The sequence below is a fragment of the Leptonotus elevatus genome, chromosome 16 (assembly GCF_054856555.1).
Source record: "Leptonotus elevatus isolate MCC_2025b chromosome 16, RoL_Lele_1.0, whole genome shotgun sequence".
NCBI classification, from domain to species: Eukaryota; Metazoa; Chordata; class Actinopteri; order Syngnathiformes; family Syngnathidae; genus Leptonotus; species Leptonotus elevatus.
The window spans coordinates 2,399,995-2,426,561 of record NC_141254.1 but is presented as its reverse complement, the minus strand read 5'-3'; the positions used below and the strand labels follow the sequence as shown (position 1 = coordinate 2,426,561).

At 38.2% G+C, this 26,567-nt stretch overlaps 1 protein-coding gene across 1 annotated transcript; it reads left to right on the top strand.

Annotated features, from left to right (window-relative positions):
* Positions 1–16,253: 16,253 nt before the first annotated feature.
* dlb (deltaB) lies at positions 16,254–25,290 on the top strand. Its single transcript, XM_086098756.1, has 7 exons — positions 16,254–16,527; positions 16,602–16,841; positions 16,953–17,010; positions 17,094–17,351; positions 19,929–20,290; positions 22,131–22,347; positions 23,551–25,290. The coding sequence occupies exons 1-7, from the start codon at positions 16,477–16,479 to the stop codon at positions 24,255–24,257; spliced, it is 1,893 nt and encodes a 630-aa protein (XP_085954882.1). The 5' UTR covers positions 16,254–16,476; the 3' UTR covers positions 24,258–25,290.
* Positions 25,291–26,567: the final 1,277 nt, after the last annotated feature.

The following is a 26,567-nucleotide window of genomic DNA, read 5'->3' as shown; positions in this document are numbered from 1 at the left end:
ATAAGCATTCTGCATGCATTCAAATCTTATCATTCAGCTATTAGCATTCAGAATTCCCACGCAATTTCTGCAGAAATTGCACTTTGTCTAGTTTAAAATAGTATTCTAACAAGCTAGCATGACAATATATGGTATGTACTCATAATCCAGCATTTACAGTATTATACAGGTCAAATACTCTTTTCTTTCATTATTTTTAATTAGGTCAGTATCTTTTATTACTACTTTTCGTTACTTAATGACTGAAAGAAATGATGACTTACTACCTATGTAGCCTCCATTTTAACTTAAGCAAACACATAAGAATTCTATCAGTTGAAAATTGTACTTAATTATATCAGCATGCATACATGCATATATACATACATACATACATACATACATACATACATACATACATACATACATACATACATACATATATACACTCTTTTGATGCTTTTACAGCAGGGTATTGTTAGAGTAGACAATATTAAGTATTGTACTCTTTGCGTGTTCAATTAACTGAATGGTGAGATTCTGGTGAAGAAGTCCCTTTGCAAAGGTAAATAATTATCAGAAGCTTCTGATGACAAAAGGCTGACGACACTGAAGCCGTGTTCCATCAGGTTGTGTCTCGTCCACTCCGGCACATCTTTATTTATTGAAAAGTGGGTGAATACGAAAAGTCTCCACCCATCAGCCCACAATACATTTGTTTACAACTCAGTAGAAACAAGAGAATTCCTCTCTCCTCCCTTCTGCAAGTTCCCATAGCTATAAATCAGATTAGAGAAAAACAATCATAATAAGCCTGTGACTCCCTTCTTCCGACCGGCAGAGACCGGCCCCAGACTAAAACTCCCTTTTAGATAGCAAATGAAATAAACCCGTTGCCCTTTCTCTCATGAAAGTAACACAGATAAAAATACAATTCTATTCATTGAGCCATACTGCTATAACTAAATCCAAAACGGCTAAAATATAAATTGAAACTGAAAAACAATGTTAATAACTTAACAATCCCTCATTTGAGCTCTTGAGAGCTCAACACATTAAAACATTTTTTTCAATGGTTGTGTGGTAAAAATAATTATCCTTAAAACATCCCTTTAGCAGAAGAGGAGGTAGTTTAGCAATCATATGACATTAAAAAACAATTTGATACATTTAAAAGATTTTTAGTGGAATAAGCATAGCATATGTGAGGCTTAACATAAAATGTTGTTCATTAAAAAGTGTCGCAATGTATCGGCAGACGAATATGTGTTCTTTGAAGCCATCTCGTGATGAAGTTCTTTGTTGAATGAAAAAAGTGACGCAATGGTTTTTCTCTTCTTTAAGAATCTGGGGTAGACTACCCAAATTCTTCGATTTGTCACCGGGATTATTCTGCCCGAAAATGTGACTCTTCGTGGAATGATTGCCCAAGAAAAGGCACTTGACTTGATCCGTTGAATGATGTCAAAACGATGTCGAATGATGTCGAAACGGCCGCTCCAGAACCGAACACTGGGTCAGCTGACGTGGCTCCCAGGTCGGAGGTGATAAGATTGATGATCATCAGTTGATGAGATAGCTGAGCCTGGCACGTCTCCGGAAGCCTTGTAGACCAGTTGTGGAATTTCGTCTCTCCTTCTTTCTGTGCAGCGAACTGCACAAGATTTCCTCTCCGACCCCCTGGGGCCGTTCTCCTGAGTGCAGAAACTTTTCATTTTTAGTTTCTCATAAACTCACATAAATTTTATTTGGAGGAAAAACCCTGATAGTTTTTGTTAGTTGGGATTAGTAAATGTTATTTGGTTAAGATCCGTAGGTCCTGTGCTGTTGGAACAGGAAAAGATCTATTTTTGTGACATTAAAATAGAGCCCAGCCTTTGATTGAGTTGAATGACATTCGCTCATTCATTAATATAAGACAGAGCTTGTAAATATTTATTTTTCAAATAGGTTTTGTTCAATAATAGGTAATTTTTTCCACGACTAAATTTGTTCTAAATTTGCATAACTTTGCCTTTCACCATCCTGAAATGAATCATTTTACTAGCATATCATATATTCTCTTCCCAGAATCCCATGACCGGCCGAAAAATGGCATGCCGGAAAAAACTCACATATATTCATATTATCTATACTCTTTTGCAAACACTGGGCTCCAAACATTACATTTTTCAAATGTGATTCTGAGATAAAAGATATAATATAATATAATTACCTTCATTCGGCGAATATGCATTATTGTCCTCTTTCCCGCTGCAAGTTTACCTTTCTTCCGCTCTTGTTTTGTTCCCTGTAGATTTCTTCAAACTCAAACTGTGAATTATCCCATTCAAACTCATCCTGTCAATTGGAGTGTAGGCCGATACCCCACAACCTTTTTAATTTTGTCTTTAAGTTTGTTTTTAATTTTCTAACCCACAACCTTTTAATTTTGTATTTAATTTTCTAATTCGTCTACATTGGTTAATTTCTTAAACATAAACTCCCTCATTTTGACAAAGATCCACTGATTTTTTCAAACACGTCTCTTAAAGGGAGGATAAAATAGAGACCTCATAACTCAAAAGACGTCGTAAATAACACAACCCTCTAAATCAGGCTATGAGGTAAACAAAAGAGCACAAAACACTATAAAAATGAGCACAAGCAGATACAATTTAAGACACTAATATATGATGACTTTGGGACCATAAAAATAGAGGTAACCATATTAATCTAATTCTCCTAGAGTTAAGCAAACTAAAAATTATTTAAACTGCTAATCAACCTCACCTCTTTTACAGATTAGTGGGGCTGAGGATAAAATTACACAAAATTTACAAATATCTACCATTTCCTTGATTTAATCAAACTAAAAATTATCTTCAAACTGCTAATCTTTTACATATTAGCGGGGCTCATAAAAAAACACAGCACAAAATATTTCTGGGATTCATAAATCACAGTGCTGTGAAAAAAAAAATCAAACTTAGCCATCAAACTCTTAGTTAGTCTTTTACTTGTTACTACTCATTTTATTCTATTATTTTTTCTATATTATAGCTGCAGCCGGACAAAGTCCAAAAAAGTTCCTCACGGGGAAAATAAAAGTATATCGTATCATATCATATTAATAAAATTCCCATTGTACCAATTCAGAAACCGATTCTCCCAAAAATATAGGCAAAAATTTAGTAGGCTATAGATTGAAATAAATTTTCTCAATCCCTCATTTCAAATTTACATATGTCGTTTTCAATTTCCTGAAATATCTTGCTATAGATCACAGTTCCCCACCCAACACATTAAAAATGCCTTGCATACACCGTGCAGCATATCTCTGAACAAGGATCACATCCCATTCCGACCACCAGCTTTCAAAAGTCAATGTTCAGGGCGGGGCTGTGTCAGACAAAGTTCGATGAGAGGAGACATCTGTAATGAGGCTTGTACACAGTCACTGGGCATTGAGGAAGGTGAACATCATGTTTTTTTAGGCACAGGAGGAGAAGACTGTTGCTCTGGGCTTTTGACCTTTGATCTCTGCCACATCCATTCAGACGCTGTCTGCAATGTGGATCCGATGACACATTTTCGGTCCTTCCAGGCGCTCACCTCGATCAACGAATGCACCCGGCAGATCCAATGCACTACAATGCCAGACTGAGGAAATGGGATCACAGCAAGATAGTTCACTTCCTGCTTTCTCACAAATGTTTCGTAAAAAAAAAAAAACCTGCCTTTTTTTTTTTTTTAAATACCCCTTCAAAATAGCTACTAGCAATACTTGCAAATACAACGTATCAGCAGCTGGGGCGCATCCCGTTCGCATTTTGTAATCAGTGAAGGCCATCAAACCCTCATCTGCCTTGGAACTCAAACATCAGTTTCTGAAATGACACACTCAGAGAAAAAACAAATATTAAAAATCATTATCATTATGTCCATTTCAAAAACATTTATAACTTCTTATTCAACTATCTTACTTCTAGCCACAGCTGTACAGATGTAGGCATAATTATGTCAACTCAACATAGCTCAAACAAAATACCATTATTTTATCATTATTCTTAATTCATTTGTCCCGAAAAGGGAAAGTTAACAAATTAACCATCTTCATCAATCATTAAAGTGTAAAGACTATTGACTCAGTCACTAAAAAAATAAATAAATAAAAAAATAAAAAAATAAAACACTAATTTAATATTCTTCTACAAAAACTCAGCAATATCTTTCAAATACTCTTACTTATTTTTTATTGTTTATCATTCCTCTCTTACCTAAAAAAGAGAAAAAGTCCCACTACGAGGACACATTATGCTCTAACCCACAGCCCCCTCCTTTTCTTCTAACCTAGAAACGGGGGGGGGGGGGGGATCTTAACATTATACATCGCAAAACCTATTTTATCACATTCCCATTAATAAAACAAACGCCACTATCACAACAGTCTCATCTCACACAAAAACAACACCAAACTTAGTTAAAAATATTGAAGAAAAACAAACAAAATCACATTTTTCACTCACAATCACAAAAATAGCCCCCACCTTTTAGAAGCTAGGTCACACACTCAAATGCATACGCACACACTCTTTAGTCATTATAAAATAATAAACGGTTTCTATCAATTCGTTGTCTACAAATCTTATAGCATTTAAACCGCAGTTTTGTACGGTGATTTCAGTAAACGGGTTAACTTCGAACAAATCACCCGTAAACTGCTCCACACAAATGCTGGAGTCATTTTAGCATCAAATTCAGCCACTACATCATTACCAACAAAGAAAATACAAAAGTCTGACGTACCATTTTGTCCAGCGAAAGCTTTTCATACAATCGATCCATAGTTTGTTTGTTCATTTTATATCGACGTTTTTATTTTTCCGCTGAACCGGAAGCGCATTCAGGACAAACCATTCTGTATCCGGGTCGAAATCGCCTCCATTTTGTTTATAGGCTATTTTTACTTTCGGTTTCAATACAGTGACGTCTCACTTTTAATATAATAGTTCAATAGGTTAACACATATGGCCACACAACAGACACACATAAGAATCACGTGACCTCTCGTTTATACACAGCGGTTATCCAATCCCGCTGAGCTAAACTGTTCTCCATATATTGCAAAATTTTTGCAAGGCGCTCATTTTCAAACTAACTTGTCACGCGCTAACGAATTCAACCGTAGAACAAAAGGAATTCATACGGTAATCCTGACCCCAAAACTACAATCGTAGGAACGCCAAAAAATAAAATAAAATTTCACGTAATCTCTCGATTGCAAATACAGTGACACAAAATCCAATCATCGCTGTAATCAACCTGGACCCCTCAATACTGTTCAATTTCAAACAGGCGCTTTTTCAAAAAACATATTACGTGTACGAGGATTTTCTCACCAAGAGTCATGAGCTATTATGATACTTGTCCTCCCATCGGCCAAAACTGCTTAAAAAACAGAGCGCATACCATAATCATCGCGATCCCTAGTAAAAAGAAAGACTTTTTACGTCATCCGGCAAACCCTTTTATTCAATATATATTATGGTCGAAGGATTCTTCATAGCGTGACGAGAAACAAAACAAAATAATAACAAAAAAACAACGCTATTTCATCCCGTACAAAAAAAGCTTTATCTCTCAACAGGCTGCATTTACGTCACTTAAAAATGCACCACCCCACGACGTGTTTAGTTCAATATCGTCGGAACAACTCTCTAACGACATCAAACTACAACTTGTTCACACAGATCTCATTTAAAATTTAGACAATTTGGAAGACGAAAAACCAGTTGCAGCGGACCCAAACAGACAGAACCTCCCTACGTGGATAAAAGTCTCCACTTACCGTACTTTATTTATTTAGGCCTAGAAGTTCCGCCCGTCCGTAAACGCCGCAGCTTGTTCTACGTCAGAATACCACCATCCGTTAGAATTCAGCGGCGGAGACCATTCGTTATAATTCAGCGTCGGGGACACCATTTGTTAGAGTAGACAATATTAAGTATTGTACTCTTTGCGCGTTCAATTAACTGAATGGTGAGATTCTGGTGAAGAAGTCCCTTTGCAAAGGTAAATAATTATCAGAAGCTTCTGATGACAAAAGGCTGACGACACTGAAGCCGTGTTCCATCAGGTTGTGTCTCGTCCACTCCGGCACATCTTTATTTATTGAAAAGTGGGTGAATACGAAAAGTCTCCACCCATCAGCCCACAATACATTTGTTTACAACTCAGTAAAAACAAGAGAATTCCTCTCTCCTCCCTTCTGCAAGTTCCCATAGCTATAAATCAGATTAGAGAAAAACAATCATAATAAGCCTGTGACTCCCTTCTTCCGACCGGCAGAGACCGGCCCCAGACTAAAACTCCCTTTTAGATAGCAAATGAAATAAACCCGTTGCCCTTTCTCTCATGAAAGTAACACAGATAAAAATACAATTCTATTCATTGAGCCATACTGCTATAACTAAATCCAAAACGGCTAAAATATAAATTGAAACTGAAAAACAATGTTAATAACTTAACAGTATACCAATATTGGGTCTAATTTGAGCATTTTTCTCTCTTCTGTTCAAGGTTTAAAAAAAAATGCACGATTGTTGGATGTTCATGACTGATTTGATGTGGGTTGTGTTAAGAGTGCTTTTTGCTCTCCACTGTTCTTGGAAAACGATAGCTATAAAAGAAAAAGAAAAACAAGATTTTTTTTAACTGTAGAAGAAGCTTAAATTAAACTTCAGTTTTCAAACAATACGCAGTTTAAAACACTTTGGTCACTAACAATACGTGTTTATAAGTGATGGCTATTTGAATTTCTGCTCCTTCCGCAGTTTCAATCTTAGGAAGAATTGAGGCTAAGTTTTTTATTTTATTTTATTTTATTTGTTTTCAATTTGAGAAAACCATGCCTTTAGATTTATCTGCATTTAGAACTACTGGTAGTTTTAGTTGAGTTTTTAGTTTTATGAGATAGCTAGTTTTACGCGACTATAATTGATCAACTTTGCATAGCAAATCATGTAGTTAGAACACTGACTCCCATCACTCAACTCAACTCAACTCTAGAGCACTTTACAACAATCACCGCTAAAATGGAACCCAAGTGCAGCAGATACAATGAAAACAGCAGAGACTCCAGGGTTGGACCCTGTGGAACGCTATATGTTCCATTATAAACACATTTTAAAAATTTTGTTTAGATTTTAAAAATCGGTAATCAGTATATGTTAATCCAATTTTATTGATTCACAATTGTGGTAAAGCACATGTTATTAAGCACAAACGAACAGTCTGTCATTACTTCACTCATGCAAGTTTTTTGAATGCTGTTCAACAGCCACAATCAGATGTCTTCTTTGTTAGCATTTAACAATGCTATATATACTACCTAAAATGCCGGCTTTTCTTTCTGTGTCATGGTCATGGAGGATGACAAACAAACCGTTCAGACTCTTGAGGATGGATGGTGACAAAACGGTAAATCTTTGTCTGTACTTTATGTCTTCCATACGTGGCTAAATCCATACCCACATCGGAATACGAATGTTCCTTCCTCAGCCCACAAGCTAGATTTGTAAATGAGTTTTGTGAAAAAGGTCATTTTAATTAAACTGGTAATTCCCAAACGCTTTTGAGTTTATTCAAAATATAGGGTGTGCCTACCATGCTCAACATTATTGATTGACCTGATTGAGTCAATTAGTTTGTTACGTTAACTCATTGAAACCCAAAAACGTATAAATACGTTTTTAAATACTTTTTCCTTTACTCCATAAAAAAATTTTATAATTTTTTTTAAAGCGATACAAGACTTATAACTCGTTTTCCAGTATTGGATTAGGCATTGTGTACAAAGAGAAAAGGTGCAAATATCTCTGGCATCTTATTCCCTGAATTTTCTTTTAAACCGATTAAGTATCAAAATAAAAACCAACCGTGTGCAACGCCATTATCCTGGTCATGTGACCGTGATGACGTATCCCGGGCGGAAACGACAGCTGCCGTCATTCACTTGAATGGGAATTTGCTGATGTAATGAGCAAGAAAAAGGCCGTCTTCTATTCCAATTACTGCGCCAATTCTGATCAGAGTAAAGTCCTCAGCATGTCAGGTTTCATGTCATTCCGTGTGGAGTTGGGGCGGTGGGGGGTGGCCTCTCCTAATGTGGGCTAAAGCGTGCTTAGCACACAACATGTAGCGTGGCCTGTCAGAGTCAAAGTCACCCGGGTGTTTACAGTCCAGATTAGGGACCGTCCACAAATTACATTTTCAGAGTGAACAATCTCAATGGTGACTTGACTGGTCATTTGAGCCTCTGTAACATGCAACTTTAGACGGTCCCCAACTTCGACTTGCTATGAGCCTGACGGCTGAATGAGTCGGCCACTTTCATCCGGCTTTCGGCTAGATTAAAATCTTTGGCTAGTCCTCCGTGACTGTACTGCTTTTGAAGAAGAGCTTCTTTGCTATAGGAAGTAATTCCACCTTTGATGTCCGCCGTGGGATGCAATAATTACTTGTAAGTGGCTTTGTTCTCATTAGCGGCCATGTCATATATGAGTGTGACACGTCACGATGATCACGTGACTGTCCAAAATGGTTGATACTGTACTTCATGCAAAAATATTCCTAAAAAGTGCTATAAAATCATAATCGCATAACACAACATAACATAGCATAACATAAATTGACTTTTTTATTCAGGTAAGAGTTTAAATGAACTATTTCACAGAATAGCTGGTTAGTTTTTCATAAGTCTTGTATTCCTTTAATGTTTGTTATTTTATGCTAGAGCATACAGAAGGTTTTGATGTAACTTCTGACCTGAGGACTTAAAGCAATAGTAGTTATTACAAAAAACGGGCAGTAGGTGGGAGCAGAGTATAAGAGATCAGCCAGGGCCATGTTGCAACAAGCTCCCCCCCCAGTGTTTTCAACAGGTTTGTGAATAATGATGGAACTTAGCTATTTTCTAATGCTAATTGCTGCAAAACAGAAACAGATACAGACTTTTTTTCTTGATGAAAGAAGAAAATCTCATCTTTATTTTGGTAGGTTCCATGTTTTATAGCAATAGAACACAGTATTCTGTAGGCCTTGAAAAATCTGTCAAATTCCAGTAAAATAGCCGGAGCGAAGGGGGTTGCTTCAGTTAAAATGGCTGGGAGTGAATGATAAAGCATGGGAATTATTGGCCTGTCTGCAAAGCTAATTCTATGAAATTATGTTGAAATCGTATACATTAAACATCCGTGAGCCTCAAAATGTTTAAACGTGACAGATATATGAGCTGTCATTTTCCATGTGCTGCCCTTGTCGTTCCCATCTGTCCTTTTCTCTCAACAGCCTTCAAGTCGATGTATGTGTACAGAATGTCAGCATGTTGGAGATGTTCAAATTTGGACCAATTTTTGCCAAAGGTGTATGCTGCCACTATGTTGCTCCAGCCAGATGTTTCGCTAAGACTTTGAAGCAGTGCTAACACAAAACAAGAATCAAATGGTTCAATACTTCATTGAAAAAATTGGGATGTATTTATTTATTATTATTATTATGTATTTATTTATTTTTTATTATTATTATTATTATTATTATTATTGTATTATTATTATTATTATTATTATTACATTACAGTGGTACCTCGGAGTTTGAACATAATTCATTCCTGCGAAGTATTCAAAGTCCGAATTGTTCAACCTCCGAAAAAAAGTTTCCCATAGGAAATAATGTAAACACAATTAATCCGTTCCCAAGCTCCAAAAACAGAAAATTCCTATTTTTATTTCAATTTATGTTTTTTACATTCACATCCTATACAGTATTTAAACAAAAAAAAATACCTTACCTTTTTTGTTGTGGTGTGATGGCATCAGTGGATGATAAACGCTATGTTAATGCTTGCTCTAGTTCAGTGCTGAGTTTGTGTATTTTACATTGGGCATATTGGTAGACTACTAAGCGGTCCTTGTGTGCGTTGTTTAACGTCATGCACGTTGTTGAACAGCTAAGGGGGTCCTCGTGCCAGTATTTACAGAAGTACTCATGGTAGTTACAACTGTGCGATAATCTCCTTCCTGTGGTTCGTAGCACTATACGTTTTTCTTTGCTGACACTGTCACTGTTGTCTTTCTTTGGGCCCATGGCGAAGAAAGTTGTCATTGAAAAATCAAAATGCACTTGCGAGTATGGAGCACCAGGAGTATTCACGATCTGACAAGAATTGAGCAGTGCATCGTCTCATTCGGCATTGCTCGACTTCGCTCGGCTTCACTCGGCTACCCGTTTTCAAGGTATGTTCGGCTCAGCTTGCTTTGCTTGGGTGTTTGAACTCCGAAAATGAGTTCAAACTCCGAGGCATTTTTTACTCAGATTTTTTGAGTTGAAGTCTAAATTATCTGAGTTCCGAGACGTTCAAACTCCGAGGTTCCACTGTATTATTATATCATTATTATTTATTATTTTTACTTTATTTATTTATTATTTTAGTTTTATTTATATTTTATTTATATTAATTAGTAAAGTTTTTTCACATCAGAAATTGTCGTTTAACTCCTTGTAAAATGTACTTAGAATTTCTGAGTGGATCAACCTTAACCAGGCTTTTTCAGTTTTCAGTGTTGTTCACAACATGTATGTCGCTGTAGAGAAATTTATAATATACAGTGTTTCCCTGTATTTTATGTTCACTGATTTGACTCACAATACACGTCCTAGACACTTGGTGTCTAGGACGTGTATTGTGAGTCAAATTGACTCAACTAATAAATCTGCTCACCAGAGTTCTGCCTTTTTGTGCCTAATCATCTAGCACCTTAATAAGATACACCAATCAACCAAATTGCATGCATACATATGAGGCTGGCTCCACACGTGCGCACACACACATACACACACATACACACACACAACCACCCCCCCCCCCCCACACACACACCTTCTAACCCATGAGACACCCTCAGCACGCCAACTATTGTCTCAATATCAGACAGTCAGCGAGGGCTGTGTGGCAATGGCCACAGCAGGCTGACTTTTCCCTGGAGAGCCTGTGTGGGTCAGGTTTGACGCAACTCCCCCTTCCTTATCTTTCACGTGTCCTTCGGGAGAAGGTTTTCAAGCTGCTCTCGGCGAGCCGTATAAGAGGCAGATGCTGGCCTCTATAATGGGAGGTCCGTGGGGGGACGACATGACTCCTCTCCGGTTCCCATGCCCCATGGCACGTTCATGTCACACTCCTTGCAAGTAATACATATGACAACAGAGCGGCTGCATTGTTCATCTGCTCAGCTGACACAAAAGACACGCACACACATTCTCCCCCACGCCAGATATATGCATCAGGCACTGTAGATCGATAAAGCATCCAGTCTAAAGCCTTCAATGACACATGTTGTACTGTCCGATGAAATGTATATTTTGGTGGTTGTTTTTGTCTTCCACTAAGCATTCCCACATATGTTATTGTGATTTTTATTCTCCACAATTTTTTGCAGTGAAACAATTCCCACATAATACTTCCGATTTACACCGTTCAAATTTCAACTTGCTTCAAAAATTCACACCTCTCGAGGTATATCGTCTGATTCCACATTACTTACAGTATTCACACAATTCAACGTTAAATATAAACTTTTAACCATTCATTTTCAATGGGACTGACATTTAACTTTTTCTAAGTAGGCTACCACTTTCCATGCCCACCTCCATACATACAACTGATCATCATTGCCAGGTGTCTGATACTGCTCGATGGGCGCAGTTGGTAAAGAGCATTGTCCAGCAACCAAGAGGTCGCAGGTTTGAAACCCATCTCTGACTGTACATTGCAAATATGTCCACGGCTGTGATATGACATGTATACCAACTGACTATCATATCAGGAAATGGATAATAATATAACTCTCTTCTTATAATTTTGTCAAACTCTGCATCATTTAGCAGTGAGATGTTAAAACGCCATGTGGTTTTAAGGTGTAATCAACTTGTAGGGTGAGGGAGACTGGTGCATGGTTGCTAATAATATGTATTTTTGTACCAATTTTATCAGCAATGGAATTATTTGTAAGGAAAAAATCTATTCTTGAAAATGACCGGTGCACCGCGGAAAAGAAGGTAAATTCCTTCTTAGTCTGGTTTTTAAGTCTGCAGTTGTCGACGAGGCCAAAATCGTCGATATATTCCCCTATTACTTTGGCGGATTGTAATCGCTTTGTACGTGTCGTATTATTAGAACGACCTATTAATGGATTTAAGACTGTGTTCGGGGCACGTTTTGAAATCTTTCCACTCTGGAGCCCGGTTACAAAAGCGAGCGGCTATATTGACAGGGGTGGGTGATTGTCCCATCAATGATGGCATCAAAGGCAATGAATAACCTTAGCATCGCCGTAGGCACGCAGCTCAAAATTAGCAAGTCATGTTCATTTCTATTCATTCATTCATATCTTTGGCTGTTGTTTGCTGAAGCGAGTTCTCGCTATCAGGCTGTGCTTTTTTGTTTTTTGTCAAGCCATTATCTATTGCATTGGTTCTCAACCACGGTCCTCGAGTATCCAGCCTGTTTTCCATGTTTACCTCAGCCAACACAGCTGAGGATCATTATCAGGCTTAATGCAGAGCTTGCTGATTAGCTGATCATTTGAAACACCTGTGTTGGCTGAGGGAGACATAGAAAACAGGCTGGATAGGGGTACTCGTAGACCGCGGTTGAGAACTACTAATCTATGGTATCCAATTGTATAAAAGGTCAAACAAGGAAGCACACTAACATCATGCCTCAAGCAAGGCTACATGCTATTATGCCACCAGCATCAGCAAGGTATGTTTGGATTAACTGTTTCAAGGTTTTTATATTTGTTTACAATGATTTTGTACTGTAGTGTCCATTTTAGGCCATAAAAAGTGTACAAAACATTAATTTTGTACAGTATTGGATGTTTTGAGCCCATGAAAAAAAAGTGCTTCCATCTAAGCTTCAATGGACAACCCCTTCACCCATAACTCTGTTACATCTTGGTTCCACTTTATTAATGGACTATATGCCACGGAGGAGGCGGGACTTCCGACTTCCAGGTTTTCACCCATGAACTTTGTTTCCGTTTCCGGTTTACGACTTGTGGGCCGCGTCCCAGTACTTGCGCTTCCGCCTTTGTGCCCCTCGGTTGCGTGTTCCCGTCGACGGGTGCAAGGCTGTGAGTGTGTAGTGATAGCCGAGACGCCCTTCCGCCAATGAGCAGGAGCGCGAGGTTGGGGGGCGCAGGGTTGGGGGTGCGAGTTTTGGAACGCGGCCAGCAGTGGCCGGAAACGGCGCTGATGTGTAAAACCCGGAAGTCGGAAGTCCGTGGCATCTACTCCATAGGTACAGATCACTACTGAAGTTTTTCCTAGTTGAAAGTGGTTGTAACGTGAGGATGAAGAAAGAAACACACCCATTGCTGATCTGCCAGCATACTGATTATAAACGTCCTGGCCGGATTATTTTGCTAGAGGCTTACATCTATGATGGCATATTAGGGCCACGAATATATATTTTTTTCAGAGGGCTGTAATATTCTGAGAAAAAACTCACAAATTTGCCACCTTATAAAGTGGCAAATTTGCAACTTGGCAAATTTGCAAGAAAAAGACTCAGAAACGTACTTACAAATGCACATAGCGCAGCTATAGTCTAATGTGAGGATGTGTTGGTGGTTAAGGAGACACTGTTTATAAAATGAAAAGGCAGGATGGAGACAGAGTCATTATTAATTTAAACTTTCCTCGTCATACGCGGCAGCTAGAGCGACAACACTTCAAGATCCCCTATCAGCTGACTAAACACTAACCAATCAGAAGCTAGCATACTTTAGGTAAATGCAAGTGAATTAGGCAGAGCAGCAGATTCGACACATCAACTTAGCTACTTGTACAAAAAAAAACGCCAAATTGCATAAATGTGCAAATAATAATTCTGGAAACATGAATGTACAAGTAAATATTTATTTTAACAAATTAACTTAAATGCTTGATGTGGACCTTCACAAAGCGAGGCGTCTTTGTCGCTGGCCATACCTAACGTTTCAAAGTGTGAATGCTTAACATGATATGGTTAAAGCCATTACTATCTCCTTATTTGAAAACCCGACCAAAAAGTATTGGCACAAAGTAGTACGCTACGTATATTTCTCTTATGTTTCAGATTTTTTTCTCTCGCAAATCTGCCACTTTATAAAGTGACAAATATGTCACTTTAGAAAGTTGCAATTTTCCCACTTAAAAACTTGCAAATTTGCCACTTTACCAAGTCGCAAATTTACAAGTTATTTTCTCGCAAATTTGCGACTTTATAAAGTCGCAAATTTGCCACTTAATAAAGTTGCAAAGTTACGAGTTTTTTTCTTGGAAATTTTCCACTTTATAACGTCGCAAATTTGCCACTTTATAAAGTCGCAAATTTCCCCCTTAAAAAACTTTATAAAGTTGCAAATGTACGAGTTTTTTCTCACAAATTTGCCACTTTATAAACTCGCAAAGTTACGAGTTTTTTTCGCGCAAATTTACAAGATTTTTTTCTTGGATTATTGCCCTTTTTTTTAAATAATTATACGTGGCCCTAATACGCTGTCGTATATATATAATTATAAAAAATGAATACATAAAAAATGCATACAAACACCTCAAAACTAAAGAAGCAGTACAAGTCAAGAAACAACAATTAAAAAAACTGACTGTTAGGAATACATACATACAATGTAATAGAACATGTTAGAGTTTAGGTTGTAAATGTAGGTCAGTGTTTCGGATTGTATTTAGGTTAGTCACCCTAACCCCTACATTTTGCTTCACTTGAGACGTCTTCTCTTTTATTGTTTATGTTGTAAGGAAGCCGGTCAGTGTATGTAGGCACGCGTCCTTCCCCCATCATTAGAATATCAATAGAGCCGCCCTCATGCTTCAACCATCACCACACACGCATGCTGCACTTGCTTACCCTCGGGTAGCTGCTGTGCTGGAACATACCCCAATTGGCTTTAGGTAGAGCAGTGGTACAAGTTTGTGTAAACTGGTCTGCAGCAGATACCTAACGTTAGGTTTGTGCCCACATATAAACACTACAAATTGTTTCTACAAACTTAAGCCAGCATGAACCAGCTTTATGGTATGTAAACAACAGTTGAGGTGTGTTTAACCTCCACCACCTCGTGCAACGACAGGTGGTGCAACGGCCTGCCCACCCGGGTGCTCCCTGAAAAATTGGATTTGTTGTGTATGTGTTAGGGAGGGGCGTGTGTGTGGGTGTGGGTGTGGGTGTGTGTGTGGGTGTGCGCGCGCGGGAGTGTGTGTGTTGGAGGTCACGCTCTGGGAAAACAATAGCAGGGTTGGCGCCGCACACGACCGACCATGTGCCGTTGATTATCATACAGCTGTTCGCTTGAGGGCCAGACAAAGGCAACGTGATGCACGCACGCACGCACACGCACACACGTCTGAATAGCCTCTAGTCTCTCACAATAGGTCGAGTCCACCGACCTGCCACCGCCCCTTTGTCTCCCCCACACGCGTCAGAGCAATTATAAGGGTAAAGTGCAAAAAAGAAAAGAAAAAGAAAAATTTAAAAAAGGGACCATGTGCCATCATATCTGTTCTTTGTTTGGTGCCCGAAAAATAAACTACAAATAAAAATCTAAAAAAATTATAAGGTGTGAATGTTTGACTCATTTATAAATTTAACATGTTTAATTTTAGTTTCTATGCATCAGAGCAATTATAAGGCTAAAGTGCTAAAAAAATAACGAAAAGAAAAGAAAAAGAGGACCATGTGCTACCATATCAATTATAAGGATGAAGTGCTTTAAAAAAAATTATAAAAGAGAAAAAAAAGAGGACCATGTGCCATCATATCTGGTCTTTGTTTGGAGCCCGATAAAAATATAAAAAATAAAATCATAAAAAATGAAATAAATAAAAGGTGTGAATGTTTGACAAATTTATAAATTTAACATGTTTAATTTTAGTTTCTATGCGTTTTTATAGGCGTGTAAAAATACAGAAAGTATCCTATCATCCTGCATTATTTATTTATATATATATATCCACCCATTATTCGAACCGCTTATCTTTACTATAGGCTACCCACCAAATCCTCACACAAACACACTCTTTGCATGAGCTTCTTATGCATATTCAAAATAAATAAAGTCCAGATGTATCGTGGGTTTTCTAAATCCCCAGGCAGTCCTGCCGTTCTCCCCTGAGGTCTGCACTGGCTCCACCTCTTGGCCGTGACGCGCGCCACCGCGGAGTATAAAACCAATCTTTACAAGGCAGAACCCCAAACAAAGTAGAGTGCCAAGTGTAAGATAGGGTTAGAGGAAAACAAGGAGAACAGTATATGGAGCGCATTGTTTAGGGTGATTTGTTTTTTAAAGGATTGCTTTCTTTTTCTGTGATTTTTATGGAATAATTGCGGACGACGAATGCCTGCATCCACATAAATTTGGAAAGCCCAAAAAAGAAGAAAACAAAGTCAGTGAGGAAATGGCTCGTGCACACCTTAGATTAATTTTGGCTTCAGCCTTGGTGCACGTTGTAAGTGGATTTATTATATTGGAAAAGTCTTAACCTCGCGCAGATTTTTGTTGAATGGTGATTTGTCATTTCAGGTGTTATCCTCCGGAGTGTTTGAGCTGAAAATCAATTCATTCCACACGGCGCAGCGCATTTGCAGGAGACATAGAGACTGTCATATATTTTTTAGAATTTGTCTCAAGCACCCGGAAGATGTGATCTCTGCAGAGCCGCCGTGCACGTTTGGGACCGGGCAAACCAATGTTATCAGGGCTGATCACACGTCCATCTCCAGCAGTGCCCCAATCAGGGTGCCTTTCCACTTCAAATGGCCGGTAAATGCAACATCAGGATAAAATTATAAAAACACCAAGGATGGGAGGGATATCATATGAAAAAAAATATGCATCCTGTCATAATATATATTTATATTTTTTTTAATTCAGGGGACATTTTCGTTGATTATCGAGGCTTGGAACGCAGAATCCCCAACTGAATACACAGGTAAATTTTTAGCTGTAGGTGAGATTGTTGTCTTGTATCTTTCCTGTGAGTACAAAATGTTCTCATCATTTCCAAATTTTCAGACAACCAAAACAACCTGGTGAATCGCCTGGCGACCAGAAGGAGACTGGCCATCGGGGAGGACTGGTCCCAGGATGTGCACTTCGGAGAGCAAAGTGAGCTGCGGTATTCTTACCACGTCTTCTGTGATGAATACTACTTCGGAGACGGCTGCGCCGAGTACTGCAGGCCGCGGGACGACAAGCTGGGCCACTACACTTGTGACGAGGAAGGCAACCGCATCTGCCTGGAGGGCTGGAAAGGAAACTACTGCTCTGAACGTAAGTGCCTGTTCACTCATGTAACGATATCCAAACGTCACGGTATGATGAAATGAATCATGATATGAACCTCACGATATGATCATAATCACGATTGGCAATTTTTTTTTTCAAAAAAGCATGATTTGCATGAAAACTCAAGATAACACCAAAGAAAAAAAGAAAAAGAGAGAGAGCTCTATTGGGGAAGAAAAAGCACAATAATGTGTTCTGCACATAGAGAAAGAAACAGGCTCGGCCATGTCATGTCATCTTATGTCATTGTCATGTGCTCCTATTGGCTCAGTGGTGCAAACTGCAAAGTTCACTGGTATTACTTATGATTTATGGGAATGATAACTGCAGCAGTGACCCAAACGTTCCTAATTAAAATTAGACTACACTAATAAACTAACCATCAGAGGGTGCTAGAACTACACAAATGGAATACAACCTTGTCTTTTTAACAGATGTGCATGACGATGACGATCATGGCAATTTTAATATTGTGGTATTTCTGTTATCGTTACATATAGTCATGTGCGTGCGCAAACACTCCCTGCAGCTCTTCATTGCCATTTGAGCATGTATCAAAAATCACTAAAATTTGTGTCAAAAATTGGTCCAAGCCGCTACTTGAATACATTTGCCCCAAGTTTCTGGGTTGATTTGTACGAAACAAACATTTTTTTATGGTAGGGGAGGGGTGTGTGTGTGTGTGTGTGGGGGGGGGGGGGGGGGGGGGGTCCAAAACAACCAAATTTCGTTTTGATAGAAAACAGAAACAAGTTGGATCAAACTGATCCAAGTAGCAAGTCGGTCCATTTTTTGATCAAAATTGGGTGATTTTTGACCCAGCTTGAAGGGTGTATGACTTTGGTGAAAAAACTGGGCAGAATTGATATCTGTACTATGTGCTACTAGTATTACTAGTGAAGTGTGATAAAATTATATTAATGAACATCTAGAATATCACTATATACTGTAGCATGCAGTGTCAACTAGTGCATCTTACTACACTCTAACTGCTACTATGGAGGACCAAAACTGCCAAAAGTATGTAATATTATATTTCCATTTATATTTATTTTTGTCTTTAATTTTTTAATTATATTTTATATTCATTTTTATTTGCACTTTTATTCCTTCCTTCGTGTATTTATTTATTTATTTTTAATTTTGGCAGTTTTGGTCCTCCATAAAAATATTCATATTTTCTTTATATCTATATTTTCTTATAATTATATTTAACAAAGCAATTTTAAGGGCTTTAGTAAAAAAAATTCCCCACTACTGCATTCTCGCACTATATGACAGACATATCTGCACACTAGTAGGACAGCTTTGACATATTAGGACAACTATATGTTACTAGTGAGGCAAAATTGTAAACTAGTTGCCATCTTTACTATAATGATTGATAGTCCATATGAGTGATGTGTTAGTTGTCATCTAGCAGAATTTTAATGCACTTTACTCATACTACTAACTGGATGTCAAGTAATGTACAGTTGTGCCTCAATAGTACCATAGTTGTCCTACTAGTATGTCAATACTATTCTGCCACTACTGTGCAGAATGTCATAAAGTCATGTCTTATTTCAATGTATCAGTACTCGCGATGTAGCCAGTACTGGCCTCTTGTGGCCGTTTTACAGTCAGGAACAAGAAATTTGAAGAATAGAAAGTTGCCAATAATTTCATGCAATTTAAAAAATAAATGCTATATTGGGATATTTAGGTTTTTCTTTAAAATTATCTGTCATTGTTTTTTTGTTTTTTAATTGGATGTATCAAAAAATACTGGTGGTATCAATATTTGGAATCAGTATCAATGACTACTTAAGAATTGAGTACTCCTACTGGCATCGGTCTGAAAAAAAAGTGATATAGAAAATCCCTAATTCCTGTCACAATGGGACATTCTTGTTTTCAGCAGAAAATAGTGGATTGTAAGCGACATACAATACAACAACCAAATTCCAATATACAATAGATATTTTACAACACAAGGCAGCAAGAAGACGAAGTAAATGTAGCAACTGAACATGCATAAATACACATACTTGCCTGTTATTATATTGATCAGGTGGACCCAGCTGAGTGTTCAAATTTAAGTTCATTGTAACAATCAAGGTTGTAATTTTGATTCCGTTAAAATTTCATAATTTTCATTTAGATTAAACTTAACATAACATGCTCACAAATCATTTGTTCTTATCCGGATCTCCCAAAGAGAAACTTGAGACTTTTATGTTTATGAAGAATGCCTTTTATCCTTGTAAAGTTTTGCTCCATCTGCCTTATGTTCCCTGGCACAATAAGAAAAAGAGCAATGGGGAAGTGCAGACACATTCTTCAAGGTGATATATTTGCATGCAGGGAGAAGAAAGAAAGAAAGGAAGAAAGAAAGAAAGAAAGAAAGCATACCCATTCCCCAGGCAGTGTGCCTGCCAGCTGCTTGGCTTAATACTTCACCCAACAGTGAAGTCTGGAAGGGGGCTGGGGTCAGACAGCGGGCCCCTATATGTGTGTATAAGATGTATGCGAAGGCGTGCCCATTGTAATCACACACCATCTCCCCTCTCCTCCCCCTAGCCATCTGCTCGGCCGACTGCAGTGAGAGGCACGGCTACTGCGAAGCCCCTGGGGGCTGTAAATGTCGCATGGGTTGGCAGGGTCCCTCCTGCAGCGAGTGTGTGCGCTACCCAGGCTGCCTCCACGGCACCTGCAGCCAGCCGTGGCAGTGTAACTGTCAGGAAGGTTGGGGGGGCCTCTTCTGTGACCAGGATCTCAACTACTGCACCAACCACAAGCCATGTGCCCACGGTGCTACCTGCACCAACACTGGTCAGGGCAGCTACACTTGTACTTGTAGACCTGGTTATGGGGGCACAAACTGTGAGCTGGAAACCAATGAGTGCGACAGCAACCCCTGCAAAAATGGAGGCAGCTGCAATGTAAGTTTCCCCATCTAATAATGGTATTCTTTAGTGTATACATTCATGTAGTGTATACAGGTGAAATCTAACTTTACACATAATTGATTGATTTAACACTTAAAAAAACAACAACAATATTTTTTAGGTAATATCGATGTAAACTGCTTAAAATATGCATCGATGTAAAAAATAAAAGCAACAATTCACAACGCCATGTTAACTGTTATGCCTTGTGCAGTTTTTCATCGTTTCGAGCCGGACCCTTTTTGGGAACGAACACGTTATGAAGCTATCCGGTATTGTTTTGTGGTTCTTTGTTTTGTAGTAAAAACGTTAAATCTTTGTAAGTAATCAATTTAATGTTTTAAGTTTTGTAAGTGGCTTCTCGTTTACTTAATGAGGCAATTTATCGTCTGTGTATTTATCGTCTGTGACCGCGATGAAATACGTGTTGCAGATGTAGTTTCTTATTAGTCCAGTAGAGGGCCTTATTGTTACACTTGTTGAACAGATATCTGTTACGTTTTTGTCATTTGATTTTGATTTTATTAATCTCAAACAAGCACAGCAATAAAAACATAACAAAGGAAAGGAAAAAGCAAAATGTGATAAGAGGCAAGTTTGAGAAGGGGCAGAAAGAAGAAAAACTTATCAAGTTAGAGAGAGAGAGAGAGAGAGAGAGAGAGAGAGAGAGAGAGAGAGAGAGAGAGAGAGAGAGAGAGAGAGAGAGAGAGAGAGAGAGAGAGAGAGAGAGGTCAAGTTAACAAGTACTATGTAAGTTAACAGAAGAGGTAAACTATTTTGTGTGCAGAGAAGTGTGCCGACTTTCTAGTTTTAATCTTAAGAGTTGGATCAATATTTCTACTTTTACCAGAGTATTTTTCTTTTACACAATTATCTGTACTTATACTTAAAAACAGAGTGTGATTACTTTTGTCACTTCTATACTGTACCAGATTTAAATGTAATGATATCCAAACATTACAATATGATATTATCTCTTAATGAGCTCCACGATATGAGGTTATAAAAAAATAAATAAAAAAAGAAGAATCAATTTAAAAAAAAAACAGCAAGAGGCTACTGTGTAAAAACGCAAGACAGTAAAAAAATCTTATGCTATTAAAAAAAAAAGCACAAAATTGTGTTTTTGTACATAATAACAAAAGCAACAAAGCGCTAAATTCATGCCATTAGTGCTTTTAGATACTCAACACCCTCAGCCTGGAATCTTCTGGAGAATTATAAAACTCAATGAATCGGTGTCTTTAAATGCTTTTAAATCTAAATTGAAAGACATGGAAACAGCTTCCATACACAGTTTTTAAGCTTATTGATCATTTAATCCAAAATGTTGTGCTTTGTTTTTTTTAAATTTGTCTCATTCTGTACTGTATGTCTGTATTTTTTGTGTTCTTGCTGCTGCTTGTCTTGACCAGGTCTCTCTTAAAAAAGAGGCTTTTCAAAAAAAAAAAAAGACCAACTTGGTTAAATAAAAGTAAAAAAAAAAAGTAGGTTCACCGCTCTCGACGCAAAGTATATGGTCTATGTAGTTCATATTACTGTGTTTAGCTGAAGGGGCAACAACTTGGCGACAAGGACGATATCGTGCCAATTTTACTACCAGTTACTTCCTACGAACTGAAAAATAGGACAGTTATTTGAATAAGCCATAAATAACACGTGTAGCTTGATTTTACTAGACAACATAAACTTTGGATACTTTAATTGAACTAAAAGTTTAAAACAACTGTAATTATATTTTTAACTTTAACACAAAATAAAGTGCAAACCTAGGAATTATTTACCCACTTATTTAATGCTCCCTAACATAAAGGCCGTGTTTTTTTTCCTGCAGGACCTCGAAAATGACTACTCGTGCACCTGCCCACAAGGATTCTACGGCAAAAACTGTGAAATCATTGCAATGACGTGTGCGGATGGCCCCTGCTTCAACGGTGGGACGTGTGTGGAGACCATGACTGGGGGTTACACATGCCGCTGCCCGCCCAGCTACATGGGCTCCAACTGTGAGAAAAAGCTGGACCGCTGCAGCAATAGGCCTTGTTTAAACGGTAGGTTGGCGCTACCTTTTGGCCAAAAAAAGAACTATGCAGTTTGATAAAACTAGTGCAATGGTAATGCATCTATGTGGTTGCTTGCCTTACTAAACTTTCAGGCCTTGTTCAATACACTTATAAGATGTGTTATAATGAGTTTCTGTTTCTTTTACACACACAGTGTTTAGCAAGCAAAATTCCAATTTTACCCGTTTTTTTTTTGTGGAAAACGCTAATTGGAAGATTATACCCATTTTTTTCTCCAAGATTTCATAGGTTAAAAAATATATAGACCTCGAATACCGCCGGTCCATTTTATTCTCAGTACCACCTTTTTTGTTGTTGCTAACAGTACAGTCTTTCTCCAGCCAGAAGAAGGGAGCTTCCACCTTTTAAATTAAAATGTCATTTTTCTCCATCGTCAGAGGGGGTATCTCCACCTCATAAAAATAAGACAATAATTTGTCCAAATATGGAAAATTACTGTATGTAATCTGGTAAAAAAAAAAAACATATACTGTAAAAACAATTTGTTGAGTCTATACTGAAATACATTTGATTTCTGTATGCAGTGGAAGGATATATTCATAATACTAGACATGTGCAATTTTTTGAGAAATTGCATGGGAATGCTGAAAGCTGCATTCTAATATTTGAATGCATGTGGAATGCTTTATTATAACAATAACATCAACGGTCATTGAATATATACTGTAACTACAATTTGTTGAGTCAAGACTGAAATCCATTTTATCTCCGTATGCAGTGGAAGAATTTATTCATAATACTAGATGCGCAATTTCTGGAGAAATTGCGTGGGAATGCTGAAAGCTGCATGCTAATATTTGAAATGCATGTGGAATCCTTTATTATAACAATAATGTCAATGTTCACTGAATAGAATACATGTTAAATGGGACAATGATTATTATATGAAATTGAAGTTGTACTCCAATGCTCCAAGCGGGATTTGAACCCTCACACACTATTCACCAGTTGTATGTATTAACCACTGGACTATTCTTGCCATAAGTACATCTGTGACATGGTATGTAATTGTATTGAATAATGCAGTATAATACCGTTGAATATATGAAATATATAGAAAATGAAAATAAGACAGCTAAAATGTTTTTTTAAAAACGAGGTTTAAATGTGTACACCCAGCATTTTCATCTGTGATCTGCCTGATGCTGAACAAGTATTTTCCCCTCTCAGGTGGTGAGTGTCTGGACCTCGGCCAGAGCGTTCTATGCCGCTGTCAGGCCGGCTTCACTGGTGCCAACTGCCAAGTCAACATCGACAACTGCGCCTCAAACCCTTGCCAGAATGCTGGGACCTGTCAAGATGGCGTGAATGACTACATTTGCTCCTGCACCTTAGGCTACACCGGCAAGAACTGCAGCGTGCGCTCAGACGCATGCGGAGAACGTCCTTGTCAGAATGGTGGCACTTGTTTCACTCATTTCACAGGGCCCGTATGCCAGTGCCCAAAAGGATTTATGGGTCCAAGTTGTGAGTTCACACTCCAGCCCAGTTTCAAGCCTGCTTTGCGCCAAATTTCCCAGCCCTCCTCGGCCACGCTGACCATCTCCTGCATTCTCGCCATCCTGGTGGTGGCTCTCGTGGCCGGTATTATCTTGCTGAGGAGGCGCAGGAGGCTGCAAGGAAGGAAGCAGCTTAGCGACATAGCAGTTTATAATGACCTGGAGACGGTGAACAACCTGGGGGGAAGCGACAGAGACTCCTTCCTCAGTCCGAACGGTCTGTTCAAAATCAGCAACAGCACAGCCCGCCTCAGCTTCGTCCCCTGTTCGGAAGGAAGGTCAGGGTACAGGCACAACCCTGTTGAGAGCAGCCTGGCCAGGGCGGATTTTATATGGAGGGATGAGGCAGGCCTGGGGTCAGTTACTGGGCTAAGATGAACAGAACTCAGGGAGAAGACAAGAATGTTAGCACTTGCTGCTCCTCTTTCTTTGCGTACGAGAGGAGCGAAATTGAGTTGAAACCCACTGTACATCAACAGACCAAACAATGGACTACTCGAATGAAAATCATTTACAAAGATTATTAAAAGAATTATATGGGGCAAAACTCTTTTACAGTTAAGACCCAAAGAGACAACTATTAAGATCCGTCTTTTGTAGGACCTACAACTCAAACCAAATACTTAAAGTTACAGACAGTACTGAACTGCTTTGGAAAATTTGCCTCAAATGTATCACTTTGTTTTGATGCTACGTCCATTTGTTTTTGTTTTTTGCTTTTCAATCTTCCTTTGCTCATTTTTTCCTTATTGTGCGCACCATCATTTTTATACTTTATTATTTATTTATTTGAAAAACAATGTTTATGGCTTCACTTTGATTGTCACAGACATATATTTATATGATGCTGAATGAAGACAAAAGAAAACATTTTTATGGGTAATGGGAGATAAAATATCCCCAAGTTATGAACGGCAGGGATATAAGGATAACCAGTTAACTGCTAACAATTGATTACATTGCCCTGTCATTTGCCATCTTTTGTGTTCATGCCAAAGTTTGTGTTGTGTTTAGTGTTTTCATTAATATTTAAGTTGATCATAATGTGGATTTGTTGTGTAATAAACACGTTTGATGTAAAACATTGAAGTTAAGATAACCGGTTTACAAGTAGAGGAGACCAGGGCTTGATGTCACACTTTTTACACTTTTATATATTTCTTGGAATCAATACATCATAAATAAACAAAATGTGCAGAGATGAAAGACCAAATTCACATGTATTGTATTTATGCCATTTTCAGTTATAAGCTATCAAATAAGAGTGTGTGAACATGTGACATGTTGACTAGCCATTGGGTAAGCTGTCTCACTATATGGGGTAAGGTGTCACACTGGATTTATCAAATAATAAAACAAGGACAACATTATTGTTGAGGATTCAACCTCTGAACTGGTTATTTGGGATTGATTAACCACCACAGGGCGCTCCGGTAAGAATGCAAGTCTTCAGTAAGTCTTCAGTTGAACTCAACCATTTAATCAGAATGCAGACATATTTGCATGTGCAGATTTACAGTATCTGGAGAAATAAAGGGAAAGAACTATTACATTTAAAGCAACTATCTGAGTACTTCTGTCTATCATCCAACAGCTAATTACGCACTCCTAATGCAAATAAACTTAAATATATAAATGTTTACAGGTTGTTTTGGATGAAAACTAACTGTAACTGCGAAGTTCTGGCATTCACAAACTGATTTGCCAGGTTTGCATTACTCAAGGAGCAAGAGAGAGTGAGAGAGAGAGAGAGAGCGAAAGAGAGAGAGGGAGAGAGAGAGAGAGAGATCGAAGCTCGGCCTTGTTTGCATGTTTAACATTAAGAGATCAATTATTGAATATTATTTTGACAGACAACAAATAAATCAAATATTCATTGAACGATCGTGATGGACAAATGAAACTTCATGAAGTGATATTTTTGACTTTCATCAATTTGCTTTGCACTAGCCTTTATCTTTAAACCAAGAGCACCATCTTGATAACGAAAAAATATCGCAGGTGCTTCATGAAGCCTAATTTTTTTCCCCATAATTATTGAACTGTATACACGAGTCCCCTGTGCAAACACCTACATCGAGCTGGTCCAGATAGGGGATCTTTATTCAATTTTGCCATTACAGCAAACATGCTCCAAAGTTGCCCGGCATCCAAGTTTCATCTGATATGAGACACACGAGGCCATCAGAACCTGAGGCTGGGAAGGAACATACTGCCAATTCATGCCAAAAACTGAGTGCGTCTTCGGACCTTTGACTCACTAGGCAACAGCCCCATGCAAAGTGCTGAGAACATAAGTATAGACGTAGTAGGTAGGTAGCAAAAAGGTACATATTATTATAATCATAACTATTATTATAATTATTATTAGTGATTTTATTTTGTTTGCCACGTGTAATCCTGTACTTTGACTTTGGGCATGCAAAGTTCCCATCCTAAAAGCACACCCTGTAAAAAAAAAAAAAAAAAAAAAAAAAAACGCTAATTCACCACTGCACTTAATACAGTAGTTTACGTAAGGGGGATGTAGAGTTAAACACAGGGTTATACAAATTCTGTAGACGTGTCACAATAATGGGGTTCCATATACATACTGTGATGGAAGCACAATTTAGAGAGAGTGAAAAAATTATCTCCACAATTGTACCGTCGTCACCTCCTAACACTTCTCTCCACTCTAGCTTGTTA

Excerpts from the sequence above, each read along its gene's own strand:
- dlb (XM_086098756.1), top strand. The coding sequence starts at position 16,477 with ATGGCTCGTGCACACCTTAGATTAATTTTGGCTTCAGCCTTGGTGCAC. Across the intron at positions 16,842-16,952 it reads CTTTCCACTTCAAATGGCCG|GGGACATTTTCGTTGATTAT; the intron begins GTAAATGCAACA and ends TTTTTAATTCAG. Across the intron at positions 22,348-23,550 it reads CAATAGGCCTTGTTTAAACG|GTGGTGAGTGTCTGGACCTC; the intron begins GTAGGTTGGCGC and ends TTCCCCTCTCAG.